At 57.5% G+C, this 25,546-nt stretch overlaps 8 protein-coding genes across 8 annotated transcripts; 4 read left to right on the top strand and 4 right to left on the bottom strand.

Moving 5' to 3' along the window:
* Positions 1 to 97: 97 nt before the first annotated feature.
* On the top strand, positions 98 to 1,093 carry B0T26DRAFT_385784 (uncharacterized protein). The gene has a single exon (XM_060434733.1). It carries the CDS (start codon positions 243 to 245, stop codon positions 927 to 929), a length of 687 nt encoding a protein of 228 aa, XP_060295457.1. The 5' UTR covers positions 98 to 242; the 3' UTR covers positions 930 to 1,093.
* Positions 1,094 to 1,999: 906 nt separating this feature from the next.
* Positions 2,000 to 3,021, top strand: B0T26DRAFT_385712 (uncharacterized protein). Its single transcript, XM_060434730.1, has one exon. The coding sequence runs from the start codon at positions 2,294 to 2,296 to the stop codon at positions 2,930 to 2,932; it is 639 nt and encodes a 212-aa protein (XP_060295456.1). The 5' UTR covers positions 2,000 to 2,293; the 3' UTR covers positions 2,933 to 3,021.
* Positions 3,022 to 3,871, bottom strand: B0T26DRAFT_385713 (uncharacterized protein). The gene has a single exon (XM_060434731.1). It carries the CDS (start codon positions 3,714 to 3,716, stop codon positions 3,111 to 3,113), a length of 606 nt encoding a protein of 201 aa, XP_060295455.1. The 5' UTR covers positions 3,717 to 3,871; the 3' UTR covers positions 3,022 to 3,110.
* A 612-nt stretch (positions 3,872 to 4,483) lies between these two features.
* Positions 4,484 to 6,378, top strand: B0T26DRAFT_385722 (uncharacterized protein). Its single transcript, XM_060434732.1, has 5 exons — positions 4,484 to 4,994; positions 5,084 to 5,120; positions 5,182 to 5,249; positions 5,304 to 5,716; positions 5,779 to 6,378. Exons 1-5 carry the CDS (start codon positions 4,668 to 4,670, stop codon positions 6,227 to 6,229), a joined length of 1,296 nt encoding a protein of 431 aa, XP_060295454.1. The 5' UTR covers positions 4,484 to 4,667; the 3' UTR covers positions 6,230 to 6,378.
* Positions 6,379 to 6,887: 509 nt separating this feature from the next.
* On the bottom strand, positions 6,888 to 10,633 carry B0T26DRAFT_874082 (cytochrome P450; the record flags this gene model as incomplete). The annotated part of the gene is made up of 3 exons (XM_060448026.1): positions 10,207 to 10,633; positions 8,879 to 10,125; positions 6,888 to 7,169 (listed from the first exon to the last, which is right to left on the bottom strand). Exons 1-3 carry the CDS (start codon positions 10,319 to 10,321, stop codon positions 6,888 to 6,890), a joined length of 1,644 nt encoding a protein of 547 aa, XP_060295453.1. The 5' UTR covers positions 10,322 to 10,633.
* A 167-nt stretch (positions 10,634 to 10,800) lies between these two features.
* Positions 10,801 to 11,993, bottom strand: B0T26DRAFT_804718 (uncharacterized protein). The gene is made up of 3 exons (XM_060447133.1): positions 11,654 to 11,993; positions 11,310 to 11,590; positions 10,801 to 11,226 (listed from the first exon to the last, which is right to left on the bottom strand). The coding sequence occupies exons 1-3, from the start codon at positions 11,885 to 11,887 to the stop codon at positions 11,040 to 11,042; spliced, it is 702 nt and encodes a 233-aa protein (XP_060295452.1). The 5' UTR covers positions 11,888 to 11,993; the 3' UTR covers positions 10,801 to 11,039.
* A 3,188-nt stretch (positions 11,994 to 15,181) lies between these two features.
* On the bottom strand, positions 15,182 to 16,263 carry B0T26DRAFT_754163 (serine hydrolase-domain-containing protein; the record flags this gene model as incomplete). The annotated part of the gene is made up of 4 exons (XM_060445797.1): positions 15,182 to 15,204; positions 15,260 to 15,662; positions 15,730 to 16,161; positions 16,222 to 16,263. The coding sequence occupies 4 exons, from the start codon at positions 16,261 to 16,263 to the stop codon at positions 15,182 to 15,184; spliced, it is 900 nt and encodes a 299-aa protein (XP_060295451.1).
* Positions 16,264 to 18,111: 1,848 nt separating this feature from the next.
* On the top strand, positions 18,112 to 24,894 carry B0T26DRAFT_874079 (uncharacterized protein; the record flags this gene model as incomplete). The annotated part of the gene is made up of 4 exons (XM_060448025.1): positions 18,112 to 18,394; positions 18,446 to 23,649; positions 23,704 to 24,021; positions 24,076 to 24,894. The coding sequence occupies 4 exons, from the start codon at positions 18,112 to 18,114 to the stop codon at positions 24,892 to 24,894; spliced, it is 6,624 nt and encodes a 2,207-aa protein (XP_060295450.1).
* Positions 24,895 to 25,546: the final 652 nt, after the last annotated feature.

Raw genomic sequence — 25,546 nt, 5'->3', positions numbered from 1 at the left:
GACTTCGCGCCATCGGGAGTGACTAGTATCTAGCCCCTAGAACCCATCCAAGTCCGTCTTGGCATCAATATCAACCTCCGCCGCCCACTGTCTGCCCTCCCCAACCCGGCGGCCCAGGAGGCCACCACAGCACCGTGCTCAAGTGCAGCGCGGCTGTTCCCACATCTTATCATATCTATTCACCCTTACCACTTCCATCATATCTATTCATCCTTACCACTTCCATCATCTCGTCGTCCGCCATGTCTTCTTCACGTGACTATGACCGTGGGAGGAATCGGCGGGGACTTGCAGGCGTCGGGGACAGTTCACCACCGCCGGCGGTTCCGGATCCCCCACCCAGCAGGCCCGTCGGCGGATCATCGCTAGGGGGAGGCTCCTACTTCTCATACAGGACCGCCCTTGATAGCAGGTCGCCGACTCCATCCCAGTCCACCATCGGGGAGAGTTCGTCCCAGATACCGCAATATGAACATGAACGCACATTGCCTAGCCCGCCTCCACGTGATATTCAACGCTTTGGAGGGATCGCCTCGGCATCAAACAGCTATGGTCCACTGCAACCACGGGGGTCGGCCGGGATCTCAAGTTCGGGGCCGAGGGTCACCCAGCGGGGCTCATACACCCAAACGTCGCTGCTGTCAAGGCCGCTGCTGGAAGCCCGGAACAATGGTCCAAGCCTGTTAGCTGGCCCGGCAAGCGAAGATGGTCCGCTCTGGGAACCAGAGACACCTAGACCACCGGATCTCCCCTTCCCTTATCACCTCCCGCCCGCACCAGCCGGCATGTTTGGGCCTAGTTCTAGAACCCCCCGTGAGCGCTGTCGCTGCTGCTCGCCATCGCACAAGTCAGTAACGTGTCAGAAGATGATGTCCCAGTGTGAGTTGCTCCCTTTCTCATGCTCAAACCCACCCGCCCACTGTCTTTAACGTCTGCATCTCGGTCATGAACGCATCTCGGTCATGAACGCATCTCGGTCACGAACGCATCTCGGCCATGAACTGACAGCAGCTGCAGTGCAAGCCGCCAGCGAATACCAGCAGAGACAAAACGCGCCGCTGGACCAACGAACCCAGCTAGTTCAGCGTGCAGTCCCCCAGAATCCAGGCGATTGGAGATACGGTGCCCAGAGGCCCAATCGGCCGCGACCAAGCGGAGAGGATCCCTCGTCCGATGGACGAAAGCTCGCTCGTGTCACCGAGACGACGACGACGACTCAGTATTATTATCATGAAAGATAATTTCTTGTCCTTGGGATGAAAGCGATACCGATGCCCACGATGTTTTACATTTATTTCTTGTTTAATTCTTCCTCGCTGGTATTGGCGTTGTGGTGGGAATTTGATGCACCGGGAGGCGGACGCGTGACTGGTCACATTCCCGCTTGGCAGCCGGCTCCCAGCCGTCTCGATACGCGGAGATGAACAAAAATTGATCGAAATGGGCTGACTCAGCGCGGTTGAGGAGCGGGAGCGACGAAAGAACCTCCCTGGAGGATATTTCCTTTCTAGTCTTTGCGTTTGGTCTAGCTTTGTTGTTGTATGGCGCTCACAATGTTTGAGTTGGCCGGAGTCGAAGCAGATGATTTTTAATAGGGCAGTTCCAATACCCAAGTCCTTTCTTCCACAATCTTCAGCCGTGAGGCCTGAACGATTCGTGTAAAGGTGGCGCGGATGTTTGATGCAATGCCAGAGACGTTACCTGCCCTGCTGTTGGATAAGACGTCGTCGCCGTAACGTGTTTCTGTGTCGTGGACGAGGAGTCAGCGGCAAAGTCACCTTTCCCAGCGCTAGTCCCAAAGCGGTGTCTTCCAGGCACCCATCGCCAACTTTGCGACCAGTGCGCATCGGCTCAGGTGTCTAACCTTTCCGCATCAATCTCTGCAGTCTGTCAACGACCCTGCAAGGGGCACTAATCGGATTCGGAGTGTGGATTCTAGTTCCCGTCTTCAGACCGAGCCCACTAGTATTTCCCTTGTTTTCTTTCCATTATTATCGCCCCTCGAACTGCTTACTCCGCGCTAGTATAGTAAGCCTTGAGTTACTGCTACGGGCAACTTCTGCCTGAACCACTACCGGAGCCGGTACGTCACTAACACCACGCCACTAGCACCCATCACTAACACCACGTCAATAGCACCCGTCACTAGCACCCGTCACTAACACCACGTCACTAACACCACGCTTCCCTGGAGGTTTGGCTCACGGCGACCAAAGGAAAGCAAAACAACTGCAATTAGGGAATACCGCATAATTATCAGTAATCATATGTCTACCAGTACCGTATCTAGGGAATGAGCTCTTATTTTCGATTAGGACAGGACAGCATAAGTAATGCAAGTGCCGTCATGTCGGTGCGCCCAAAATGGAATCTCTCGAGATGGCAGTTGGGGGCGATATACCCCGGCCTGATCCTAACCTTGCCTGCCGCTGGCAGCAACCAGAGGTGCCGCCGGCATCCCAAACCCCGACGGAGCAGCATTTCGAACGGACCTCTGGCTGGATGGTTCATCCTCCGACTCTTTCGACGCCCCCGTATAATGTGCCCTACCAAGCCCGGACTTGTGCTCATGCACAAGGCGTATCACGTGATGATGGCTCAGAGGAGGACCTCTGGGGCAACGAGCCCAGACAAGAACTGCCGTTCTGAACCATGTATCACAAAACAACCAAAAACTCCTCAGCCGTTGAGAATATCAGCCGATGTTTGTTTTGCGGTAGATCCAATGCAGACATCCAATGCAGACATCAGATGCTTTGTGGTATCAAGCAAATCTCGGAGGACGACAAGTGGCCGCCGGTCTTGGCCAGCCGACACGGTCGGGATGGAAATCATCATTTCGCCTCGGGATTACAGCTTGCGGGTGCGGGCGCGGGCGCGGGCGCGGGCGCACAAAGATCTTGTGCGGGCGCCCAGATGCACGTGCCGATAGCACGCACTAATGCTAGAGGATCAGGGCAGATGGTGCTTTTGTGGGCATTTATCCATGATCAACGCCGCAACCAGCGGCGCAGCGGGCGGTGCTGGTGTTTCGTTTTTGGCGGGCAGAGAACCGGATCATGACCAACGCCAACCCAGCACGCGCTTAGTCGTGTTGGTTTGGACGCAAGTCAGCCAGGCGCCGGATGCGAAAACGAAGAGACAATTGAAAACGAAGAGACAAGTGAAAACGAAGAGACAAGTGAAAACGAAGAGACAAGTGGTGATTGGCGTGGCGCTGACAAGCAGCCCAAAGAACGACAATCGAGCCAAAGCCAGTCGCTCAGGCTCTGGAGAAGATGGTCCAAAGAACTGTCGCAAGATACGAAGGCAGCCAACGGCATTTGTTGGAACAGTGAGATGGAGGGGTTCGGCAGCATCGGTCCATCGGCGGGTTTGGTTGGTGCTGCGCCTGATTGGCAGGATTGGCAATACTGCCTGAAAGCTGCAGTGGCATGAGTGGGTGGGCCATGGGGCAGCCTGTGCGTCCCCGCTCTGTGGTTCGTTGGTGCTATGGAATCGCCGTTCTTCACTGGGCGAGCACCGAACGTGGGCGCACCTGCAGGGGAAGAAAGCTTGGTTGGAGTATTGAAAGCACGGGCTCTCATGCATTCTTTGGTTCCACTCAATCCATCCAACCCGAATCCATCCAACCCAAATCTATCAACAACGAACGCTTCGACCGCGACATGTTTGGCTTTGACTGGCAGCCTGCTTTTTATCGCCTCTTCTTGCATCAGACATCTCACCGCGATCTCAACAGTGCTCCGTGGAGCAGTTTCCCCCTCGCCGTCCGAATCTGACACGAGAGAAGAAGCATGAGGTACGGTCTGACCGGAGCTAAGCCCAAGCCGGAATGTGTCTAGGGTGGGCTGAAGGCACAGAGGGCACAGGCGCTTAGTCTGGGTGGTTCCCCTGCCTAGAAGAATCCGCCGTTGTGGCAACCTAGGTCCCAGGCGCAGAACGACGTCCGGCACGGCGTTCGGTGCCGCTGCCGCGCAGAAAGCAGGCCCTGAAACGCCACCCTCCCAAATAAACTATTCTATCTATAACACCACCCCGTCGTCGTCGTCGACGTCCATTCGCCGTGACGCACACTCGGGCCCCCACTCTTGCATCCTCCCTCGACTCCTCCTCCCACGACTCCTCCTCCCACGTGGAGCTCTCTGGGGCACAGCAGTCATCTCCCCTTCTGGAGCGACACACAGAGCGTCGTCTTGTGCCTGCCAACCAATGCAACCCTGGGCGCTGAGCGCAATGGGCCGAGTGCTCTCACCTCGGGCCCCAAAAGCCATGCCGTCGACCACATATCCTGCCATGCCCCTCCACACCCCGCCATCATTGCCTCTGCCGTGCAACAAACGCTTCGTCCTCGCCAGCGCTTCGTCCCCGCCAGCGCTTCGTCCCCGCCAGCGCTTCAGTCAGTGCGCAAACACAATCGCTCGAGTCGCCAACTCCGACCCCGACGCCAATCATCGTCCTGGATCACAGCGGGAGTGGTGACGGCTTTGGGCAGCAGGCCAGTCTCGGGACGGATGCGACATGAGGGCTCGTCCGTGATATAACAGCACCCGCCATGACGCTGTTCTAACCAACCGACACTAAAACGCCAATTTCCATCCCATCACCCCACGGAAACTACAAATCCACCCGGTCCGGCCCACGCACGCCCAGTGCACACCGAGACCATGGGCCTCTTGGGTCCCGAAGACACCCTGATGGGCCTCATCGGGGTGGCCAACAACCTCGACGAACCGCAGCCCAGCATCAACAAGAAGGAAACCATCCTAGCCCTGATAATCACATTCTTGGTACGGCATCACCCCAGGTGCACTCATGAATCTGCTCTGGCCGTCGACTCAACCGGGCACGGCGCGGCTTCTGATGACAGTGATGACGGTGCTGACTGGACGTGGCAGGCACTGGCTTGGATATGTGTGAGCATCCGACTCTACACCCGCTTCAGGCTGATCAAGTCGCCGGGGTGGGACGACTTGTTTGTCTTTCTGTCGCTAGTACGCCCGCTCCGTTTATCTATCTTCACTCTCGCCCCTTGTTGTCCGTAAGGCGGCTCGTTGACATCTCGTTGACACGTCGTTTTCAGATGGCCATGACCCCCGGTTTGATCGCCATATGTCTGGGTAAGTTGGACTTGGTTCGTCCGCGCTTTGTCTTCTCGTGTCGCTGACATGGTGACGGCAGAAACGACAACTGGCTTTGGGCAACACCTCGTGCTCCTCACGCGTGATCAGATGGCTGGATACTTTCGTGTTTGTGCCGCCCTCTCATCTCTTGCTTGCACGCATTGCTAAGACTGCCACTAGATATTCTACGTCGCCAACGCGGCTTATTGCATGTCGACGGCGCTGATCAAGATCTCGCTCCTCCTCCAGTATCTGCGCCTGTATGAGCGCGGGACGTACCTGTACAACGTCTGCCGCAGCCTCATCATTTTCATCACGCTGTGGGGCTTCACCTACTCGCTCCTCGCATGGGTGCCGTGCGTGCCCGTCAGGCAGTACTGGGACCAGGTCTACGACCCCATGGGTGAGCGCACCTGCTACGCCTACGGCTCGCAGCGCGTCGCCACCTTCACTGCGACGTACGAGAGCCACGCCGCCGTCAACATGCTGCTCGACCTGCTCGTCATGGGCCTGCCAATCCCGCTATACTTTGACAAGAACACACACAACCGGACCAAGATGGGGCTGATCGGCATCCTGACATTTGGGACAATGTGAGTCGCCCCGTGTTCCTGGGACTCTGGAATTCGTTCAATGCTTACTTTTCGTCTCACAGAGTCAACATCTTCTCCATTTGGCGCTTCGCCACCATGATCCAGCACAAGTCCACGACGTGGCCGACCTTCGACCCGACGTGGTACGGGCCCATCAGCATCGTCATGGCGGGGCTCGAGGTGTCGTCGGCGTGCATATGCGCCAGCGTGCCCATATTCTGGGGCCCCATGGCCGTCTCCATGTCGAAGCTGATGGGGCAGATCTTCGTGACCAACGAGATCCACATCACAACGGCGCGCGCCAGCGGCAGCCAGGAGGGCTTCCACAAGAGCAGCAGCAGCACCAGCAGCACTGCGGGCGCCGGGCTCGAGCTCCAGGGCGCCACTCTCACCCGCCAGACCAGCGAGATCGACGCGCCGGAGCGCCACGAGCTCCAGGCAGGCAGGGTCATTTGGCCAGCGACGAGCGAGGATGCGTTAGTCAAGCGTTACGAGCTGTGGGCCAAGGTATGACGACCGTGTTGTGCGTCATGTACTACGGATATGTATTTCAGGAGCATAGGCTCGGCGTTTGTCAAGTGTATCATCATTTGCTGTTGTACAGCCTGTCTTGGATCAATGACTCGAATTTATTATTATACCCGGTGGAATTTTCCAAGCAATTAAGACGTACGTCACTTTCGGGGAGCTAAAGAGTGTTAGTGGGCTGTCACGAAAATGTACCAGATTTCCATGCTGAATGAATCAAATGGCGGAATCGAGACATATCACGAAGGTGAGAGAGTTGAGAAGAAAAGTTGGAGGGAGTGAAATCTATTAAAACCGGCAGTATAAGATAACTGGAACAGGCTGTGTAGGTAACAACTCTATGATGCTTCAGACCCAATGCCAACACTACCACCGCATTCGCAATCCGACTTCCCCAGTACTAATTCCTCCACGAAATCACCAAAGCACAGACAAACTATGCCTTCGAGCAAGCCGTGCTCTGTCCAAAGGTGTAGAGCTTGAAGCGCAGCTGACAAAGACCCAGCAGCCACACCAGACACCCTCCGATCGAGCAAGCCAAGTAGCAAGCAAGCCAAGAAGCCAAGAAGCCAAAATCAAATCCCAAACTGTCTAACCCGTCATCGTCATCCCCGGCAAGACACCGAAAGATGTGCCGAAGCGCTTAGTTGTCATCGGCATTGGCGCGGGCAGTCTTCTGGGCGCCGCTGGACGAAGTCTGCTGGCCAAAGTTGAAGTTCTGGCGAATGCCGAAAGAGCGGGTGGCGCTCTGCTGGCGCTTGTCGTTGCCGTTGGCAGCCGCGGCTGTTGAGGTCGGCGTGGCGCTGACAAGAGTCACCTGCGAAGGCAGGGTGACGCCCGAGGGGATGGAGACGCCCGAGGGCAGCGAGATGGTCACGGCCGAGGCGACGGAGAAGACGGCAGCGAAGATGGCGACGAAAGAGGTCTTCATGGTTGCGATTGGGTGGTTGGGAGTTGTTTGGGAGTAAACGATTGTGGTAACTCGGAGAGTTATGTGGAGAGTGTTTGAGTTTTTTTTATTTTTCTGTGTGAGAGTGGTAGAGATGGTTGGAGTGTTGGATGCTGATGAGGGAGGGAAAAAAAGATCTCTATCCCGTCAGTCCGGGCCGGTTATATACATGATTTTACACTGCTTGGTGCTCAGCCATTTCCAGCCGCCTCCCCAGCGCAAGCGCCGTTTTGCCTGCCTCGTCATCCTTTCTGTCTAGCTTGGCCGTCCACAAGCGTGTTGCACGCTGCACCGTTCACGCGTTTCTCCTCTAGCTGCAACGCTTGCGTAGGTCCTCAGAGAGGTGAGGAACTTGGTGCTAGTCTAGCTTTCCCTAGGCCATTTTGTTTACTTCTTCGGCCTGCTAGCTTTTTTTTCTCATTGACGGTGGATCAGACGTGGGACGGCTACCGGTTAGTTTCAGGGCATCGCAAGTCTGCTCGACAGACTTTGGCTCCTTGATAACGTTCTCGCAGAAGAAACGGCTTCGCTTTCGCTGGCTCCTCTAACCAGGCAAGACTATCGCCGCGCCATCGGACAATCTTCTCAAGCGGTACTTGCATCGTGGCATTTTAGGTTTACCCTACGCTTCAAGGCTAATAATAGGCGGATTCCAGTTCGCGGCGTACGCGTGGCCCTGAAGAATATGTCGCCCTAGCAAAGCCTTAAGCAGTCGGCCGAAGCTTATCTGCGTCGACCCCTGACTACAGACCAAGACGGCGGAAAGTAGGGGCCTTCTCCTCCCCTTTCCCAGCCCCCATTGCAAGATGTGATGGCTCCCGGTTGTGAGAAGTAGCCGCCTAACATGGGATCCGGTGTGCGGCTGGTGAGCACACACCGTGTCCGAGCCCTCGCCGTCCCCGGGCCCGGTTTCATGCCTAGCACCACAATCTAAAGCAGGGCCTGGTCGGCCTCAGTGTGTTATGCAGTCTCAGTGTGCTATGCAGTCCTCAACGCAGAAAGGGTCGTTAGTGGGATGCCGCCTCCACGTGGAGACGGCCTTGCTGCATGTTTCAACAACAACGCGAACCGCAACCCACCACGAATCTCTCTCGCGAACTATTTTGATGACGTGGCCTGTACCGGGCAAAAGTCTGTTCATTATGTCATCGCGGAGGGAGTCCACGAAGCCGCTTAGGTAGCTGACGCGTTCTGCGTCTGATTTCGCGACACATCCTGTCCCATAACCGACCAAGAACTCAACGCGGCATATTGGCTCGCATACACCTCCCATCTCAAGAATTCACTCGCTTCTCGAAATAACGCCCTGCTGCAACACTCGACAATTACGGCATCACTTCGTATCCAGTAGCCTTCATGTCTCCTTCAAGCAGCTCTCGCCTTCACCTTCAAGCAGCCCTCGCCTTCACCTTCAAGCAGCCCTCGCCTTCACCTTCAAGCAGCCCTCGCCTTCACCTTCAAGCAGCCCTCGCCTTCACCTTCAAGCAGCCCTCGCCTTCACCTTCAAGCAGCCCTCGCCTTCACTTTCAAGCAGCCTTCGCCTTCACCTTCAAGCAGCCCTCGCCTTCTGCTTCAAGCAGCCCTCGCCTTCTCCTTCAAGCAGCCCTCGCCTTCACTTTCAAACAGCCCTCGCCTCCTCCTTCAAGCAGCCCTCGCCCTCTCCTTCAAGCAGCCCTCGCCTTCACCTTGACCGAGAAGTCGATCGGGCGAACATTGAACCAGCCGTCCTGCTTCAGCTCGTAGGCGGGATCAGCCGCCTCAAAGTCGAGGTCCTTGATCAGCTTAGCCGTGACAACGACCAAAAAATCCCATGCCCAGTGCTTGCCGATGCACTCGCGCTTGCCGTTGCCGAACCACTTCTTCGCCCCGGCCGGCAGGGCCGCAAAGGCGTCGCCCAGCATGCGCTCCGGCCGGAAGGCCAGCGGATCTTCGAACACGGCCGGGTCGCGGTTCACGCCGGCGAGCACGATGATCATGGCCTGGCTGTGCGCCACCCGGTACTTGCCGCCGGCGAGCAGCACGGGGCTGTCGTCGCCCTTCTTGGGGATCGGCTCGATGTTGAAGCCGGGCGCGGCGAACGACAGCCGTAGCGTCTCGCGCACGACGGCCGTGATGTAGGGCAGCTCCGACAGGTGCTCGGGCTTCAGCGGCCCGTCGCCGACGACGGCGTCGAGCTCGGCGCGCGCCTTGACCACGACGTCGGGGTTCTGCGTGAGGAACAAGATGCCGGCGGCGATGGCACACGGCGCCGTGCTGCTGCCGATGGGCATGGTCACGATCTCGTCGATGACCTGCGACTCGGTCAGCGCCTTGCCCGACTCGGGGTCGGTGCCGTTCAGCAGCGCCCACAGCAGGTCGTGGCGGTCGGTGGGGTTCCTCTTGCGGTGCTCGACCAGCTCAGCCCCGTAGGCGCGCAGGGTCTTGGCCGACTTCTTCCACTTCCCGCCGTACACGAGCCAGTTGAGGAGCCTGGGCCGGTTCGGCCGCTTCATAGCCTCGGACGTAGCATCTTCCATAGCGCCAATCACGGGATGCGGCGGCCCGTTGATGCTGTCGAGCTTCTTTCCGAACAGTGTGAGCGTCGTGGCTTCGAGGTTGAGGCTGTTCAGGTCGGTCAGCGGCTGCGTCTGGCGGTTGGCCCCGAGCCCCTTCCACTTCGCGATGAGCTCGTCGGTGCATTGGATCACCTCGTCCAGACGTGTTGCGATTGACTGTGTCGATAGCAGCGGGGCGACGATGCGGTGCGCGATGCCCCAGCTCTCCTCGTTGTCGTACGCCGTGAAGAGCGAGTCGTGGACCGTGTCTCGGATCTGGACGATAGGCCCGCCGACAAACTTGCGGAAGCGCTTCTCGTCGCATATCTCTTCGGCCAATGCGACGCTGGCCACAAAGACGATTGTGTGGCCCAGGACCTTGATTTGGAAGATCTCGCCTGTTTGCACGGGCCGTGGTAAGTGCTGTGCACATTGACGCGCCGAGTTGAAAGCATGCCGGAGAACCTGTCAGCACTCACCGTATCTCTCGGCCAGCTTCTTCAGCGACCACCAGGTATTGCTCGGGTCGACATCGAGGAGGTTGCCTACTAACGGGATGCCGGGGGGCTGCGGGATTGATGTTGGGGTCGCCATGGCTGCTTGTAGGTTGGAGAAAAGGCCGGTGTCCGTTTTCGCAGCTGTCGGGCAGCGTCAGGTCAAAAGCTCGGGGAGGGAGGGCAAGAAGAGGGTCAGGGAGCGCAGAACTAGCAAAGCGCGTGGCTGGCGTCGACGAGACGGATCCCGGGCTCCCGCTGCTCGCCATTCCAATTGGCGTCAGTGAGAGGGTGAGACAATATGCAGCGTGACTGGAAATCCCCAATCAGTGAGCGAGCGGGCTCCGCGGTGCATGCATCGCGGGCCTTGCCTGTAGCCCTCCGTCCATCCATTCGTCGCCTGAGGTTGAGGAGTTCGAATTCGGTTACCAGAATTCGAGACTTGCATGTCGTCGGCCCTGGAGTAGGCCCCAGACGCGGATGATCGCCGTCTTTCAGCCAGTCGGGTCCCTGGAACCCGGCCGATCTGCGCTAAATATGCACGCTAATGGGACACGGTGGGGCCTTTGGCAACCCTGGCCGGGCTCTACTCTAGCGGGCGGGACGGGCGGCAGCGGGCCTTTTTCCGAGCATCACAGTCGCGACAAAAGGGTTCGAGGGAGTTGGGCGGTCTTCGGCATACACCTTCTAATGCGCGAGACGGAGACTAGAGATCTCAAGATGGAGACTAGAGATCTAAAGACGGAGACTACAGATCTAATCTCTGTTTCTCGTGTGAGACACGCGCGTCCGGCAAAGCACCTGATAACCCGACTTCCCTAAACCCCTCCGAGGTCTTCAATCGCCACCGCGTCGACCGGCCCGTCCCGCTGGTCTCGTCTGTCGGCGGGAATATCCTCATGTGTGCCAGCCGGGCTGTCAAAAGGTAAACGGATGGCTCCGTAACTCTGCCGGTCTTTCTTGAGCTCGAAGACGGCGATTATGCCCAGCACAATTGTGGCTATCCTGCAATTGCGCGAAAAAAGAAGATGGTCAGCACACACCTGGGCATCTTCCTCAGTCCGCAGAAGACGGCGGCTCGTTCTCACCAGGCGATTAAACCAGTCGTCACGGCGCTCTGTGTGACGATGCACATGTTCGTCTCGGGGGGCAGCATGGGGTTAAAGTAAGTCACTCCCTCACTGTAGCAGAGCGGCCAGGTCCTGCGCACCACGGAAATCGAGGCGAAGGCGCCGAGGCCCAAGGTGAAGACGGCGACACTAGTCCAAGCGCTGCAGAGCTGCGTAAAGCTGTCGGGTCGCTTGTTCCGTGCCAACATGAGGATCGCCAGGCCGGTCGAGTAGAGCAGCTCCAGGGCGACGAGGACGCACTATTTCGGGCGCGTTGACACCAGTCAGCTTGCGGGAGAGCTGGCAGAGTCGGGACAACATACCGACACGACAAACATGACCTCTCCCAGCGGGACCTGGTAATTCTCTAGTTGGCTGTCGGTGCATTGGTATCTGTAGCGCGACACGGCGCAGAAATGGTGGTTGCGCATCCATATCAGATAGCATGCACCAAAGCACGAAATGGAGACGGTCGACAGCTGCGTGGCGCGGAGGAGCGAGACAAGCAATCCGGTGGTCGTCAGGCCTTGGGGCCATTTGATACCAGTCGTGTTCATGGTTGGCGGTTATGCGTTGGTATTTGACGCGAGCAACAAGAAAGCCGTCGACGGATAGGATTAAAGAGCCGAACAGGATTGAATAGACAATTGCACCAAAATCCACGAGACTTTGACTGCTTTTGAAACACGGCACCTCGTGTTTGCTGCCGAGCTCTCGTCTCAGCCGTCCAGTTGGTGGTGGCTGTGTCTGCCAAGTCCGAATTCCTGCGTCCAGCGAGGCAGATTCCTTCTCCCCACTGATGTGAGTAGCTTCAGCCTTATCATTGTCCATGAGCCATCTTGCATTATCGTTGCCATGAACCATCTTGCATTATCGTTGCCATGAGCCATCTTGCATTATCGTTGTCCATGAGCCATCTCGCATTATCGTTGTCCGTGAGCCATCTTGCAATTTGAACTGGACGTAGAGCTGAGTCTTTGCATTCTACTTAGCCTGGTTCCGGCCAAAAATTGTGAGTTTTGGAATTTATTCTCGCAACTGCGTAATTATTTCTGGGCAAATATTAACTTGAGGTCGATTTCATAATAACCTCTTCGCCCACAACTCTCTTCGATCTTATCGAATCAAGATATATATTATCAAAGTGTTAGTTATTCAAAGGTCTATTTACTTATCAGGGTGGGAACTAATTTTTGCTTGGCCGTATCATGGAATATATTGTTCACGTATTGTTCAGTATTAATTTTATTGCTACGTTGTCCATTAATTTTATCGCTACGTTGTCAATTTATTTAACACTTTGCACCAACAAAATAAAGTCCGCAAACACACAAAGCCATAGTACACATAGAGGATGTGTTTCGATTGACGAACTCTATTAGTCTGGTAGGCTCTATTAGTCGGTAGGCACATCAAGCTCAACAGTAATTATTCTTGTTCACGTCAACAATACAGTCAAAGTCCGACAACTAAGCCTCACCATCCAATTCGCATTCTGTCACGTCTATAACCATTCAACATTTAGTTATCAATAAAGGGGCAAACAAACATTCATCTAATTGCCTGTACCTGAGAATTTATCGATCGAACCCATTCCGGTGCACTCCTGTCTTGAAGGAGCCATGGGCAAAGGTTCAACAGGTGCGCATTAGCATCACACAGGGTTTCACAAATAACGAGCATATCGTCAACCCAGCTACACGGTAACAATTTCCGGAGACAGAGTGAGGTTTTATTAGACAACACATAACTATTTATGCATCACCGTGTAGATGGCGAGAATCGTATCGGTACTACGCACAGGCCGAACTATGGCGGTCGACATGAATTTCCTCACTCTGCTCTGATCAAGTTAGACGACGCCTAATCTTATGGCGAGTGAGGACGCAAGCTGATGCTTGTATGGCGAGTCCTCCGGTCCGTGCTCTCACTGAACATCCGTAGAATAGTTGCACTACCCAGAGCCAACAAATTTCCATCAGCGAGCCGTCGGTGAAGCCAAGGGCACACTATCTTGTAGTTCATCCATGTAGGGGATACCCACAGCGATGCATGTTTCGGTGGTTGCGACTGTAGGGGCGGCGATGGTTATATACACGACGCCGCCCACTTTGCGAGTCTTCAATCAGCCAAAATTCTGGAGGTTGGTTGTCCGTCCAAGTTAACTTCGAATGGGCGCCGGTGCGGTGCAATCCATTAATTGCCTTGGTCGGTTTTAGAGTTGATAGCGTACAACTCATCACAGACGGCGTTGCATCGAGACTTAGCCGGGGCCGCTCGAAGACCAGGCATAGTGGAGCCGACAACGAAGAAGAAGCAGCCTTGAGCTAATTGTGCCATGCACTATAATAATGCCAGCGTGGCTGGACCCTGAAAGCCAAAGTGCACCAGACCTGGTCGTTGGTTTGAAACATGGTCCAAGGTCCCCGAGAGACACCAGGTTTGACCAACAACCCACCTTAATTGTCTTCAAACTCCCGAAAGACCCTAGGCTTTCTATATTGGTCATATAGCTGGGTGGAAGGCTGGAATTGTGGGGGCCTTGTTGCTGATTCTTTATTGTTTTGTTGCCAAAAAGTATCCCGAGTGGGGAGTCCAGCTGACGAGCACCGACGCCAGCGCGTAGATCCAGGCGATGCAGTGTTTAGGGCCGTACAATGGGGGCCAAAAAGTCTGGCGCCAAAAAGTCTGGCGGCACCTACAAAAAATGACCCTTTCGTTCAACCACCATAGCTTTCTCATTTCTAGGCCAAAACGAACGCGAATTACACCAAAATGACCAGAACCCAGGGCGTGTACTTATTCCGCCGGCGGAAGTCTGGGCGCTTCTTTTTGTTCTTGGGAGAGATCCAGGGCTTCTTGCAGGCCCGCCTGCAGGCTTTGTTGCATAGTTTGAGCAGCCTACGAGCCGTCTTGCGGCTAAGTTGGTAGCCGGTTTTCGAGGGCGTTGCCAGGGCTGTCAAGGTCTCTGTTCGAGAGTTGACTGCATGCCGGGCCTTCGAGCGGCTCGGTCTTCAACCTTACTTGGCCTTCCGCTTCTGGGCTTTGAAACGAATGGGTTTTCGAGGCCATTGGCTAGGTTTTTGGTGATCTTTTTAACGGTCTTGTTGACAGTAGACCTTCCGACCCCCACTTGTGCCGAGATGGCACCCCCGGTAGCTCCAAAGAGGTGCAAAGCCCAAATGTCGACCATTTTGCACTTGGTTTAGTTGAAAAAGAAGAAAAGAAGGTGAAGAAATTGACCTCGGAAGGTAAAGGATCACCTAGGTCAGCCATGACGATGGTGGCTTATTTTAGTGTGCAAGTGGCGCCAGGCTTTTTGGCCCCCGTTGTACAGCGAGGACACGAGCTGGAAGCGGTCCGATTCTTCCATCGTGGACAATTTCTGGCAGTTTCCGTGAGAGATGGTGTGCGTTGTGCTGCGCATGAAACGGTGGGCAGTTCGATGTGGTTATAAGGCTACAGCTGAGGCGCAGCTGAGGCAGTGCCGGGAAGAGGCATCCGGCGCCCGGCGAATGGTGATCAAAACGAGAAACGAGACTTAAAAGTATCAGGAATCTGTGTAAAATGCACGAACGGACTGCGAACGGTCTGCGAACGGTCTGCGCCGAATGAAACCAGGATAACAACTCTAGTTAAGATATTTGAACAAATTGCTTTCTCCAACTCCAATACTTCGATAACGCGTCTTGAAATGCCAACCTAAGCAAGAAAGGTCAAGTATGGCGGCAATAAAACGGAAACATGATATACCCTCTTGAAAGAAAACGTCAGCAAAACACGTTCTATCTATTACAATCGTCATGACTCCTCTCATCTATCCTATCAGCCCGTCATTCTCCATCTTCGTCCTAACAAACCGACCGCAGCATCGCTAGAGACAACTGATTAGCCATGGCTCGGTAGCAGGTCTCAACATGAACACTTACCAGCCGTAAAGTCAGACCCTTTCAGATCAAACACCAGCTCCTCGTCAGTCTCACTCCCACTGCGGATGAGCTTGGGGCGCGAAGCGATGGGACGCTCGGCATCGGCGCGGCGGTACTCGTCCTCGACCTTGGGGACGACGTCCTGCAGCAGCTTGGAGAGCAGGCCGACGTTCTCAGCATCGCGCGGCACAATGTGGCCCAGGCCGTGGTCGTACATGCGGGCCGAGTCCTGGTCGCACACGTTGAACAGCGCGACGGCCGAGCTCAGGAACGCGTCCTCGCACCCGAAGATGTGGAACGTCGGGATGTCGATCACGATGCCTGACTCGTCGACTAGCTGCGCCACGATCTTGTCTTGGCTCTCAATTTTGAGCGGCGGCGCACCAGAGATGAAGATGGCGAACTGTTTTTGGTGCCTCGTGTCAGATATCCGTTTCTGTGTGATAGAGGTGGAAGGATCCGAGGCATACCTTGATGCGCCGTGGCGCTCCGCTGCGCTTGCACCGCAAACCCTCCTCGACAATGAGGCTGGCACCGACCATAGCGCCCTCCGAGTAGCCAATGATGGCATCGATCTCAGGGTCCTCGTCAATGGTCTTGAAGACACTGTCCATGGCCTCGCGCCAGGCGCGCTGGTGCCAGTCCTGGCCAGAACGCGCCGCCTGGAATGCCCGCATCGTGTCTTCTGGCCTCATGCCATGGGGCACGTGGCGCAGCCGGCGCAGCGTCTCAAAGGCATCTCCCCGCGATGTGTCGAGGAACCGGTACAGCGGCAGCGACCCAAAGTAATCCTCCCATCCCGTTGGCGGCGTCACCTCGTGGATGCCCTGACTGTACGTGAATGTCCCGAGGCCGCGGCTCTCGAGCTCCTCAGCGAGCGGTCCCAGCTGCACCTTGAAGTTCTGTTTGGGCAATATTAGCAGGCCATGGGAAAAGTGGTTGATGATTGCGGTGGCACTTACCTTGGCACTGCCATAGGCTCCGGGAAGGCAAAGGAACTTCATTTTGCGGGCGGTAGTTGGGTGTTAGTGAAGAAGAGAGATGTAAAAACTGGAGTTGGCAGAGAAGCGTGAGTAAGCAGTGGGTTGGTGAACGAATGTTGTTGTTATGTCTGCAGCTGAATGCAAGAAAGAGACGATGGTTTGGGATGATATGAGAATGACTGACTGGTATCGGATCTGGCAGGCAATGTTATACTCTTGTGGCTGATTCCGTCTGCGTGTGCGATTACGCACGCCATGCCTTCATCCATGCAGCGCACAGCTAGGTAAGTAACTCCCGCAGAGGACGACATTCATCATCCCCCGAGGCCTGTGCGTGGCTGTGTGCTTGAACGTTGTGGCATGGAGAATTGTAGCTCCTGTGTAAGCCGCGGCGGCATGTCGCGCTCGCAATTCCATGTTCTGCCCTGAAGCGCTGAAGCTTGTTTGCCTCGTTTCATGCGTGTTGCCCGTGAGGCTGGCGCTTGTCTGCCTCTGGTTGTTAATTTTGTATCTTTAACCTTTGAGTGTGCGTTTCTCCAACGTCGTTAAGCGCGGGCGTTGCGGCCGAACAGCAACCTGCGGGTTGCCACGGTTCTGTGTCTACGAGTAAACATGCGCCCGCTGCTTTGAACCATTAAACTCCTGCATTGCAGCAAGATTGTTCGACGAATCCTGATTGGTGGCCGGTAATCAGGAACCGATAGCATGTGAAGGTGGCTTTGGCGTTTTCACAAGGTTTAGAATAAGATGGGCTTCAGACCAAGCCAGCGGGGCCGGCAGGGCCTGAATAAGTTCCCCCGCCTAGCTGGAACAGCGGCCACCACAGTTCTTGTTCTTGTCTCGCAGCAAGCTTGGCATCTCTAGATTGGGATGACGATGGTCCGATCTGCAGTCGGGCCCCTGAGTTCCAATTTCTGGAGAAGATTGGGATAGATGATGACAGTCGGTGGGTTTCTCGGCATGAACTGGATGGATTGATACCAGATATTGGCAACCTCTCGGCCACAGCCGTCTTGTGATTGCGAGGCGACGTTACCATCATGGACATGGCCGGCCTTGGCAGGAGATTCGAGAGAAATGACTCTCCACGCGCATCCAACTTCTTCAAATGCCTGTTAGCTGCATGGCTAGCGGCCAGCCGCGTGCTGGGGCCGACAACTGTTGGCGAAATTAGGCAAGAAATTCGCCCGCCTTGACTCGCCAGGCAAGCTGGTGTTGCTTGGTGCGCAAGTGTCTTGGTGCGTAAGTGTCTTGCGTGGTGGGTTAAGATAACTCGGTAGTTAGTGCCGGTTGAAACCTTCTGCGCTCGTCCCCTCTTCATGCTTCACTGGTCTCTAGCCGCGCCGAAACCCGCAGGTTACCGGCTTCAAGTTCTCTTCGCCCGACGTAGCGCCACCCCAGGCCGTCTTCTCTCCAGAGTGAACACCCCCCATTCTCTTCAGGTCAAGCGCGCAACTATTCTTAGAGAGGACGAGCTAGTCCGGGCTCTGGGGCTGTCCGTGTAGGGGTGTGCAATGATGCCCCTTAGAGAGTTTAGTTTCCCGCCGCGCGCTGCTAGTGCTGCAAGACGCAGACTGTGCGGTTCAAGTCCAGCAAGGGAAACGACGCACCACGAACGGCCATCACGGTGCTAATGATTGGCCGGAACGTGTTGGTGTTGTGGTTTGAGGCACCGCGTTGTCGTCACCACGCCAGTCGCCTTCGATCATATTATAAGAACACCAAGAGCAGCCAGATATCCAACAAGCCCGGATTTAGAGGACAAACACCAAAGCGAGAGAATAAAAAAACCCCCATAAACACGCGCCTAGTTTCTTTTCTTACTTGCGTTGGTCGCCATATTCTCTCGTTTCTGCAACAACCTGCACCATGGCCGACCAACAACCGCCGATGCCGATTGCCATTGTGGGCATGTCGTGCCGACTGCCCGGCGATGTGTCGACACCGGGAGAGTTCTACCGCATGCTGTGCCGTGCTCGGAGCGGCTGGTCCAAGGTGCCTGCCGACCGGTTCAATGCTGCGGCCTACAACCACCCCAACCCTGAGAAGAAGGGCACCTTCAACTCCCAGGGCGGATACTTCATCAAGCAGGACATCTCAATGTTTGATGCCGCGTTTTTCGACATAACAAAGAAGGAAGCCGAATCGATGGGTACGTGACTGCCGACCTCCTTGCTTGTTTTCTGTGCTCACAGCAAAACAGATCCTGCACAGCGTCTGCTCTTGGAGTGCGCCTACGAGGCCTTCGAGAACAGTGGCATTCCCAAGGAGAAGATCTCTGGGCAAAAGGTGGGCGTCTTCATCGGCGGAAACTACAACGAGCACCGCACCGCCAACCTGCGCGACCTCGACCACATCCCGAGCTTCGATGCTACGGGTAGCCAGGGCGCCTTCCTGTCCGGCCGCGTAGCGTACTACTTCAACCTGCGCGGGCCTTCGTTCACAGTCGACACCGCGTGCTCATCGAGCATGCACGCCATCCATCTCGCCGTGCAGAGCATTCGTGCCGGCGAGTCCGAGTCAGCGATCGTCGGCGCCTCACACCTGATCACCGACCCCGACATCTGGGTGTCCATGGCCAAGCTGCGCCTCTTCGCCGACAGCGGCAAGACGTACGCTTTCGACCACCGCGCCAAGTCGGGCTATGCTAGAGGCGAGGGCGCAGGCTGCCTGGTGCTCAAGCCTCTCGCTCAGGCCGAGGCCGATAACGATCACGTCTTTTCCGTCATTCACCACACAGGCATTAGCCATAACGGCCGCACAGTTGGCATCATGGCCCCGAGCCCCGAGGAGCAGGAACAGCTCATCCGCGACGTGTTTACCCAGGCCCGCATCGATCCTCGCGATGTTGGCTTCTTCGAGGCTCACGGAACCGGCACGAAGAAGGGAGACCCGATTGAGGCGACGGCCATATACAAGGCCGTCGGCAGCCACTTCACGCCCGAGGCGCCGCTGTACATCGGCTCGACCAAGCCCAACGTCGGCCATCTCGAGTGCGCCAGCGGCATAGTCTCGGTCATCAAGTCGGTGCTGATGCTGTACTACGGCTTCGTGCTGCCCAACACCGACTTCGAGAAGGTGAACGAGGCTATTCCGCTTGCCAAGTGGAACATGCGCGTGGCGACGTCGCAGAAGCCGTGGCCGGGCAACAAGAAGTACGTGTGCGTCAACAACTTTGGTTTCAGCGGCTCCAACTCGACGTGCGTGCTCAGGGGCCCTCCCGTGACGCGCGAGCTCGAGATGGGCGATGAGGGCGCGTACACAACCGAGCGTCTTTTCGTCCTCTCTGCCAACGACGAGCCTGCACTCCGGGCGTCCATACAGAAGCTGGGCATCTGGCTCGAGCAGCACGCCGAGCTTTACCAGACCACCATGCCGCGCAACCTGGCCTACACTCTCTGCCAGCGCCGCTCGCATCTCCCCTGGAGAGTGTCCGTCGTCGCGAGCATGTGCGGCGGGCTTGCTACCGCCCTCAACAGCCACGATGTCACGCCTGCGCGGGCGTCGAGCGAGCCCCCGAGGTTGGCGTTTGTCTTCACAGGCCAGGGCGCGCAGTGGCACGCCATGGGCCGCGAGCTGATCCGCACGCATCCCGTGTTTGCCGATGCCATCAAGCGCGCCGATGCGGCCCTACGCGCCGTCGGTGCCGACTTCTCTATCCTCGAGGAGCTGTCGCGAGACAAGAAAACGTCCAAGGTGGGCCTCGCGCACATCAGCCAGCCCATCTGCAGTGCGGTGCAGCTCGCTTTGACGGAGCTGCTGGCGTCGTTTGGCATCAAGCCGACGGCCGTCACTGGCCATTCCAGCGGCGAGATTGGTGCTGCCTATGCCGCGGGTGCCATGACTTTTGACTCTGCCATGGCAGCGGCATACTACCGCGGCCAGAGCATCATCGCCCTGAAGAAGGCACACCCCGACCTCAAGGGCTCCATGATGGCTGTCGGTGCTGGCGCCGAAGAGCTCGGCCCTATGCTCAAGAGCCTGAACATGAAGAGCGGCGCCGAGGCCGTGGTAGCATGCGAGAATTCGCCCTCGTCCACGACGCTTTCTGGTGACGAGGAGGCTATTGACGAGGTGGCGAAGCTCTTCCAGGAGAAAGGCGTCTTCAACCGCAAGCTGTTCGTAGACGTCGCCTACCACTCGCCGCACATGCGCCTGATTGCTAAGGAGTATCTTGACAACATCCGCCACATCGAGGCCCCGAAGGAGATGAAGGCCTCCACCGTCGAGTTCTACTCGTCGCTGCGCGGTTGCAAGATCGGCCTCAACGAGCTTGGGCCCGACTACTGGGTCGACAACCTGACGCAGGCTGTCCGTTTCTCAACGTCGTTGCAGCAGCTGTGCAAGGACCACAAGCCCAACATCCTCATAGAGGTCGGACCCCACGCCGCGCTCAAGGGACCCATCATGCAAACGCTGAAGAAGCTCGGAGCGGCCGCATCGAAAATCTCGTATCTCCCAACGCTGATGCGCGACCAGGATGCCACCAAGACCTGCCTGGAAATGGCAGGCCAGCTGTTCATGCGCGGCTACAACCTCGACTTCTTCAACATCAATCACCGTCGTGAGGAGTTGGAGCGGCCAGACATGGTGTCCGGGCTGTACTCGTACCCCTGGTCCCGCCAGAAGTACTTCGCCGAGTCACGCATCACCCACCAGCACCGCCTCAAGCCGTTTCCGCGCCACGACCTGCTCGGCACTCTTGCCGACTGGTCGAGCGATCTGGAGCCGACATGGCGCAACATCATCCGCATGGAAGACCTGCCGTGGCTGAAGGAGTACCAGGTGCAATCGCGCATCGTGTTCCCGGCGGCCGCGTTCATGTCCATGGCCATTGAGGCAGCGAGCCAGCGCGCGTCCATGAAAGGCACCGAGGCTGGCCGGTTCGAGATCAAAAACCTCGAGATCTCCGAGCACATGTTCCTAGTCGAGGGACAGGAAGTCGAGGTCTTGCTCAACATCCGGGCATCCAATTCTGACAGCAACGAAGACGAGTTCCGCATCTCTTCGTACGAGGCCGGCCGGGGTTGGCTGCAGCACTGCTCAGGCAGCGTCAAGGGGGACGCGGCCCCGCAAGATCGCCGCAAGTCGCCATCGGCGTTCCACCTGGACCCAAAGACAGAGGCCATGTTGCGGGCCGTCACCGACGCCCACAACGACGCCTCCTCCGACTCGGCATCGTCCAACTCCAAGGTGACGTCGTCTGCGGCTTCGGACGCCGGCGCTGGCACAGCCACGCCGCAGACGCCCGACTGCGCGGGCCAGACGTGCGACAAGCCGGACCCTTCCAAGCTGCAGGCCGTGGCAGGCTCCGGACCGAGCATCTACAAGTACCTCGGGGCTCTCGGCGTGGCATATCCCCACGCATTCCAGTCTCTGGTCGAGGTCACGGCCAACGAAACCGAGGTTGCCGCCCACTGCTGCGCGCGCAACACCGTGTCCGACATGCCGCTTGAGCACGAGACGCCGTATAAAGTCCACCCGTCCGTCCTCGACACCATGCTCCAGCTGCCGCTCCTCAGCCTCGGGACCCGGGCCAAGGCAGGGGCCGACGTCACGTACCTCCCGTCAGCGATCAGGCACGTCACGGTAAGCTCGCGGTGGAAGAAGCGCATGAACGAGAGCTTCTGCGCCCACTCAACCGTTGAGCCGCGATCCGGCACCTTCATGGTTGAGATATTCTCGTCGCCCGGCTCGGAAGCTGCCTCCATTTCCATGGCGGGCTTGGAGCTCAAGGCAATGCGTATGGCCGCCCCCGGGCCGGCGAAGCCGCGCGAGCTGAGCTTTCAGTTCAAGTGGGAGAAGGTCAAGCAGCCCGAGGCCAGCGGCGAGGCCAACGGCAACACGCAGAAGGCCGCAGCCAATGTCGTGATTGTCACCGAGGCAGAGAAGAGCGAGAAGGACCCGCTCGTGGCCGCCCTGGTTCGTACGATGCAGGAGCACACCGGGTCCTCCCCTCGTGTGTCGTCGCTCCAGGCCATCAGCGACTGGTCCAGCTCCTTCATTGTCATGTCCGAGATCGAGCGCCCCATGCTCTCGTCCATCAAGGCAGTTGGCCTCGAGCAGGTCAAGCAGCTGCTCACCAGTGCGCCGGCTGTGATGTGGGTGACGCGCGGAGCCACGCGGTTCCCCACGATGCCCAACGCCAACATGGCGCTGGGCCTGATCCGCACGGCTCGCTCTGAACGCGAGGCAGTGGCATCGACGCTGGACCTCGACCCCAGCACCAAGCTCGATATCAACGCCCAGGCAGCGCTGATTCACGAGGCCTTTGCCACGTCGGTGCTCTCCGGCAGCGACGAGTCCGAGATGGAGTTTGCCGAGGAGAACGGCAATCTCACGGTGCCGCGCATCGTGACCGACGAGCAGCTGAACCTCGACGTGCACCGCACCCTAGCCAAGTCGGCGCCGTACCTGCAGGACTTCCACCAACAGGGCCGGCAGCTCCAGCTTGCCTCAAACAGCCAGGCATCTTGCGAGAACTTGTACTTTGAGGACCGCGTCGACTCACCTCTGGCCGGCGACGAAGTCGAGCTCGCTGTCGCTGCCAGCACCCTCACCAAGGACGACGTTGCCTTCTTCGACAAGGACAGCGCCACCGGGCGTGTTGCTCGCGGATGCAGCGGCACGGTCACGCGAGTCGGCCGTGCCGTCCGGGGTGTCTCGGTTGGCAGCCGGGTGGCCGCGCTGGCCCAGGGCGCGTTTGGCACACACGCGCGCGCGCGCGTTAGCAGCGTAGTCAAGATCCCGACGGCGCTCAGCATGGAGGGTGCGGCCTGCGTGCCCACGGCATACAGCGCGGCATACTACGCGCTGACGGATGTGGCGCGCGTGCGGCCCGGCGAGCGGATCCTGATCCAATTCTCGGGCCCTGTCGGCGTTGCGGCGTGCGAGGTGGCGCGCTACCTCGGCGCCAGCGCGTTCGTGCTCGTGCAAAACGACAGCGAGAGCGAGGCGGCGCAGCGCATCGGAGTCGACCGCGAACGCATTCTGGACGCGCGCAGCATCTACCTCCGCCGGCAGCTCGAGGAGGTCACCAACAACGAGGGCATGGAGGTCATCTTGAGCGTGTCGGGCAACGGGACGGCCAAGGCGTGGGAGTGCCTCGCCGACTTTGGGCGTTTCGTCGAGGTGCGCGTGTCGACCGCGCACCAAAGCACCCGCCCCGAGCTGGGCCTCAACACGACCTTCACGTCTGTCGACATGGCGCGCCTTGCTGCGGCCCGCCCGAGGGCCATGGAGGAGACTCTCAATTCCGTGATGGACAACATTGCCTCTGGGGCCATGGCGGCGCCGCTCAAGGCTGCCATCGTGCCCGTGTCGGAGCTCGCCAAGGGCTTGGAGATGGTGCGTGACGGTGCGGTACATCCGATCGTCGTGATTGCAGGCACACAGGAGCAAGTCAACGTAAGTGCCACCAGTTATCCACGCAAGCGAGAACATTCACTGACTTTGCAGCAGGCTACTCACCAGCACTCCAAGTCGGTCTTCCGCGGTGACGGCACCCACATCATCGTGGGTGGAACTGGTGGGCTTGGCCGGTCAATGGCCAAGTACATGGTCGAGCAGGGCGCACGCACCATTGTGCTGCTGTCCCGCAGCGGCGGCGGCGCCGAGATGGTCGAGAAGCTGCAGGAGGAGGTCCAGTGCCCCGACGCTCGCATTCTCGTCAAGAAGTGCGATGCCAGTGACGAGGGCCAGTTCCAGCGCCTGGTTGAGGAGTGTGTCGAGTCGCTTCCTCCGATCTGCGGCGTGATCCACGCTGCCATGGTGTTGCGGGTGAGCCGACGTCAATGTTCCCACATGATAACTGCAGCAACTAACAAGACATAGGACGTTCTCCTCGAAAGCATGAAGCATGAAGACTACGAGCAGGTCATCCGCCCCAAGGTCAGCGGCACGTGGAACGTCCACAACGCGCTGGAGAACAGCGGCGTCAAGCTCGACTACTTTGTCGTCTTGTCGTCGGCCGCGGGAATTCTCGGCAGCCGCGGGCAAGGTGCGTACGCCGCTGCCAACACGTTCCTCGACGCGTTCGTGCAGTACCGCGTGCGCAACGGGCTCCCAGGCACTTCGCTCGACTTGACGGCGGTGTTGGGCGCGGGCTACTTGGCCGAGAACGAGGCGCGCGAGGAAGATGTCCTGCGCAACTTTGGCAACGAGACAGTCGACGAACAGGAGGTGCTCGCGCTTCTGTCGGCGGCCGTGCGCGGCATGTGTGCGCCGCAGTGCCTTACGGGGCTGAAGCTGCACCTCGGCGGCGACGGGCAGTGGCCGTACTACGCCAACGACCCGCGCTTCGCCGGGCTCAAGGCCGAGAGTCTGGCGGAGGCGGAACGCGCGGGCCTCGTGCCCAAGCAGGCCGTGTCGCACGGCAACGCGTTCCGCGCGGCCAAGTCGGACGACGAGGCGGCGGCCATTGCCGGCCAGGGCATTCTGCAGAAGCTGTCCGAGGTGCTCACCATCTCGATGCAGGATCTCGACGTCGAGCGCAACATCACGTCGTACGGACTCGACTCGCTGACAGCCATCGAGCTGCGCAACTGGATCGCCAAGGAGCTCCGCGCGAACTTGCAGATCTTGGAGCTGTTGTCGAGCGGGACCGTCAACGACCTCGCAGCACTCATCATGCAGAAGACGCGGGCTGCATGAGGGAGAAGATTGATGGTGTTGATGACAGATGAATTTGAATGGGGCCTCCAGTTGGATATTGTATGATTATTAGTTTGAAGCCCAGGGGGCAGGTTATTGCGAGCAACGTTCTCTAACTGACTTGTTGTTGGATCAGCTGGAGCATGCGGCAGGATTTTCTTGCTCTGTATTACCTTTCTTGTGATGTGTGCTTTGTACTTTGCGTAATAAACTGCCTTAGTTAGACATTTCGAATACTTGATTCTTAGCAAGTCAATTCTTACTGTGAAATGTTTTCTGTCGATGCATTCCGTCCAGAATGCTTTTTGTCGATGCATTCCGTCCAGAATGCTTTTTGTCGATGCATTCCGTCTAGATTGTGAGCATTTTGAAGCGGGTCAAAGTCATCAAACCGCCCTAGACAAAGAGCCAACCACTGACTGCCATTGCTTCCGGAAGTCAGCCGCAGTCAGATTACTTTTCATCTCTTGTGCAAAGCTGCGGCACAGCAATCGCTCCCGAGCAGCAACAATCTGAACTAGTGCTTGCGGCATTGGTGCTTGCGGCATTGATGCCGAGAAGGACAAAGGTAGGTAGCCATCTCTTGGTGTTGCGGTGTTGGTGTTGCGGGGTGGAAGACGGAAATGCGGCGAGGGCGTTTCTTGGCGATGAA

This window comes from Lasiosphaeria miniovina (assembly GCF_030549165.1).
Source record: "Lasiosphaeria miniovina strain SMH2392-1A chromosome Unknown B0T26scaffold_5, whole genome shotgun sequence".
NCBI lineage: Eukaryota > Fungi > Ascomycota > Sordariomycetes > Sordariales > Lasiosphaeriaceae > Lasiosphaeria > Lasiosphaeria miniovina.
Note: the sequence above shows the minus strand (reverse complement) of the source record. Positions and strands in the feature narration are given on the sequence as shown.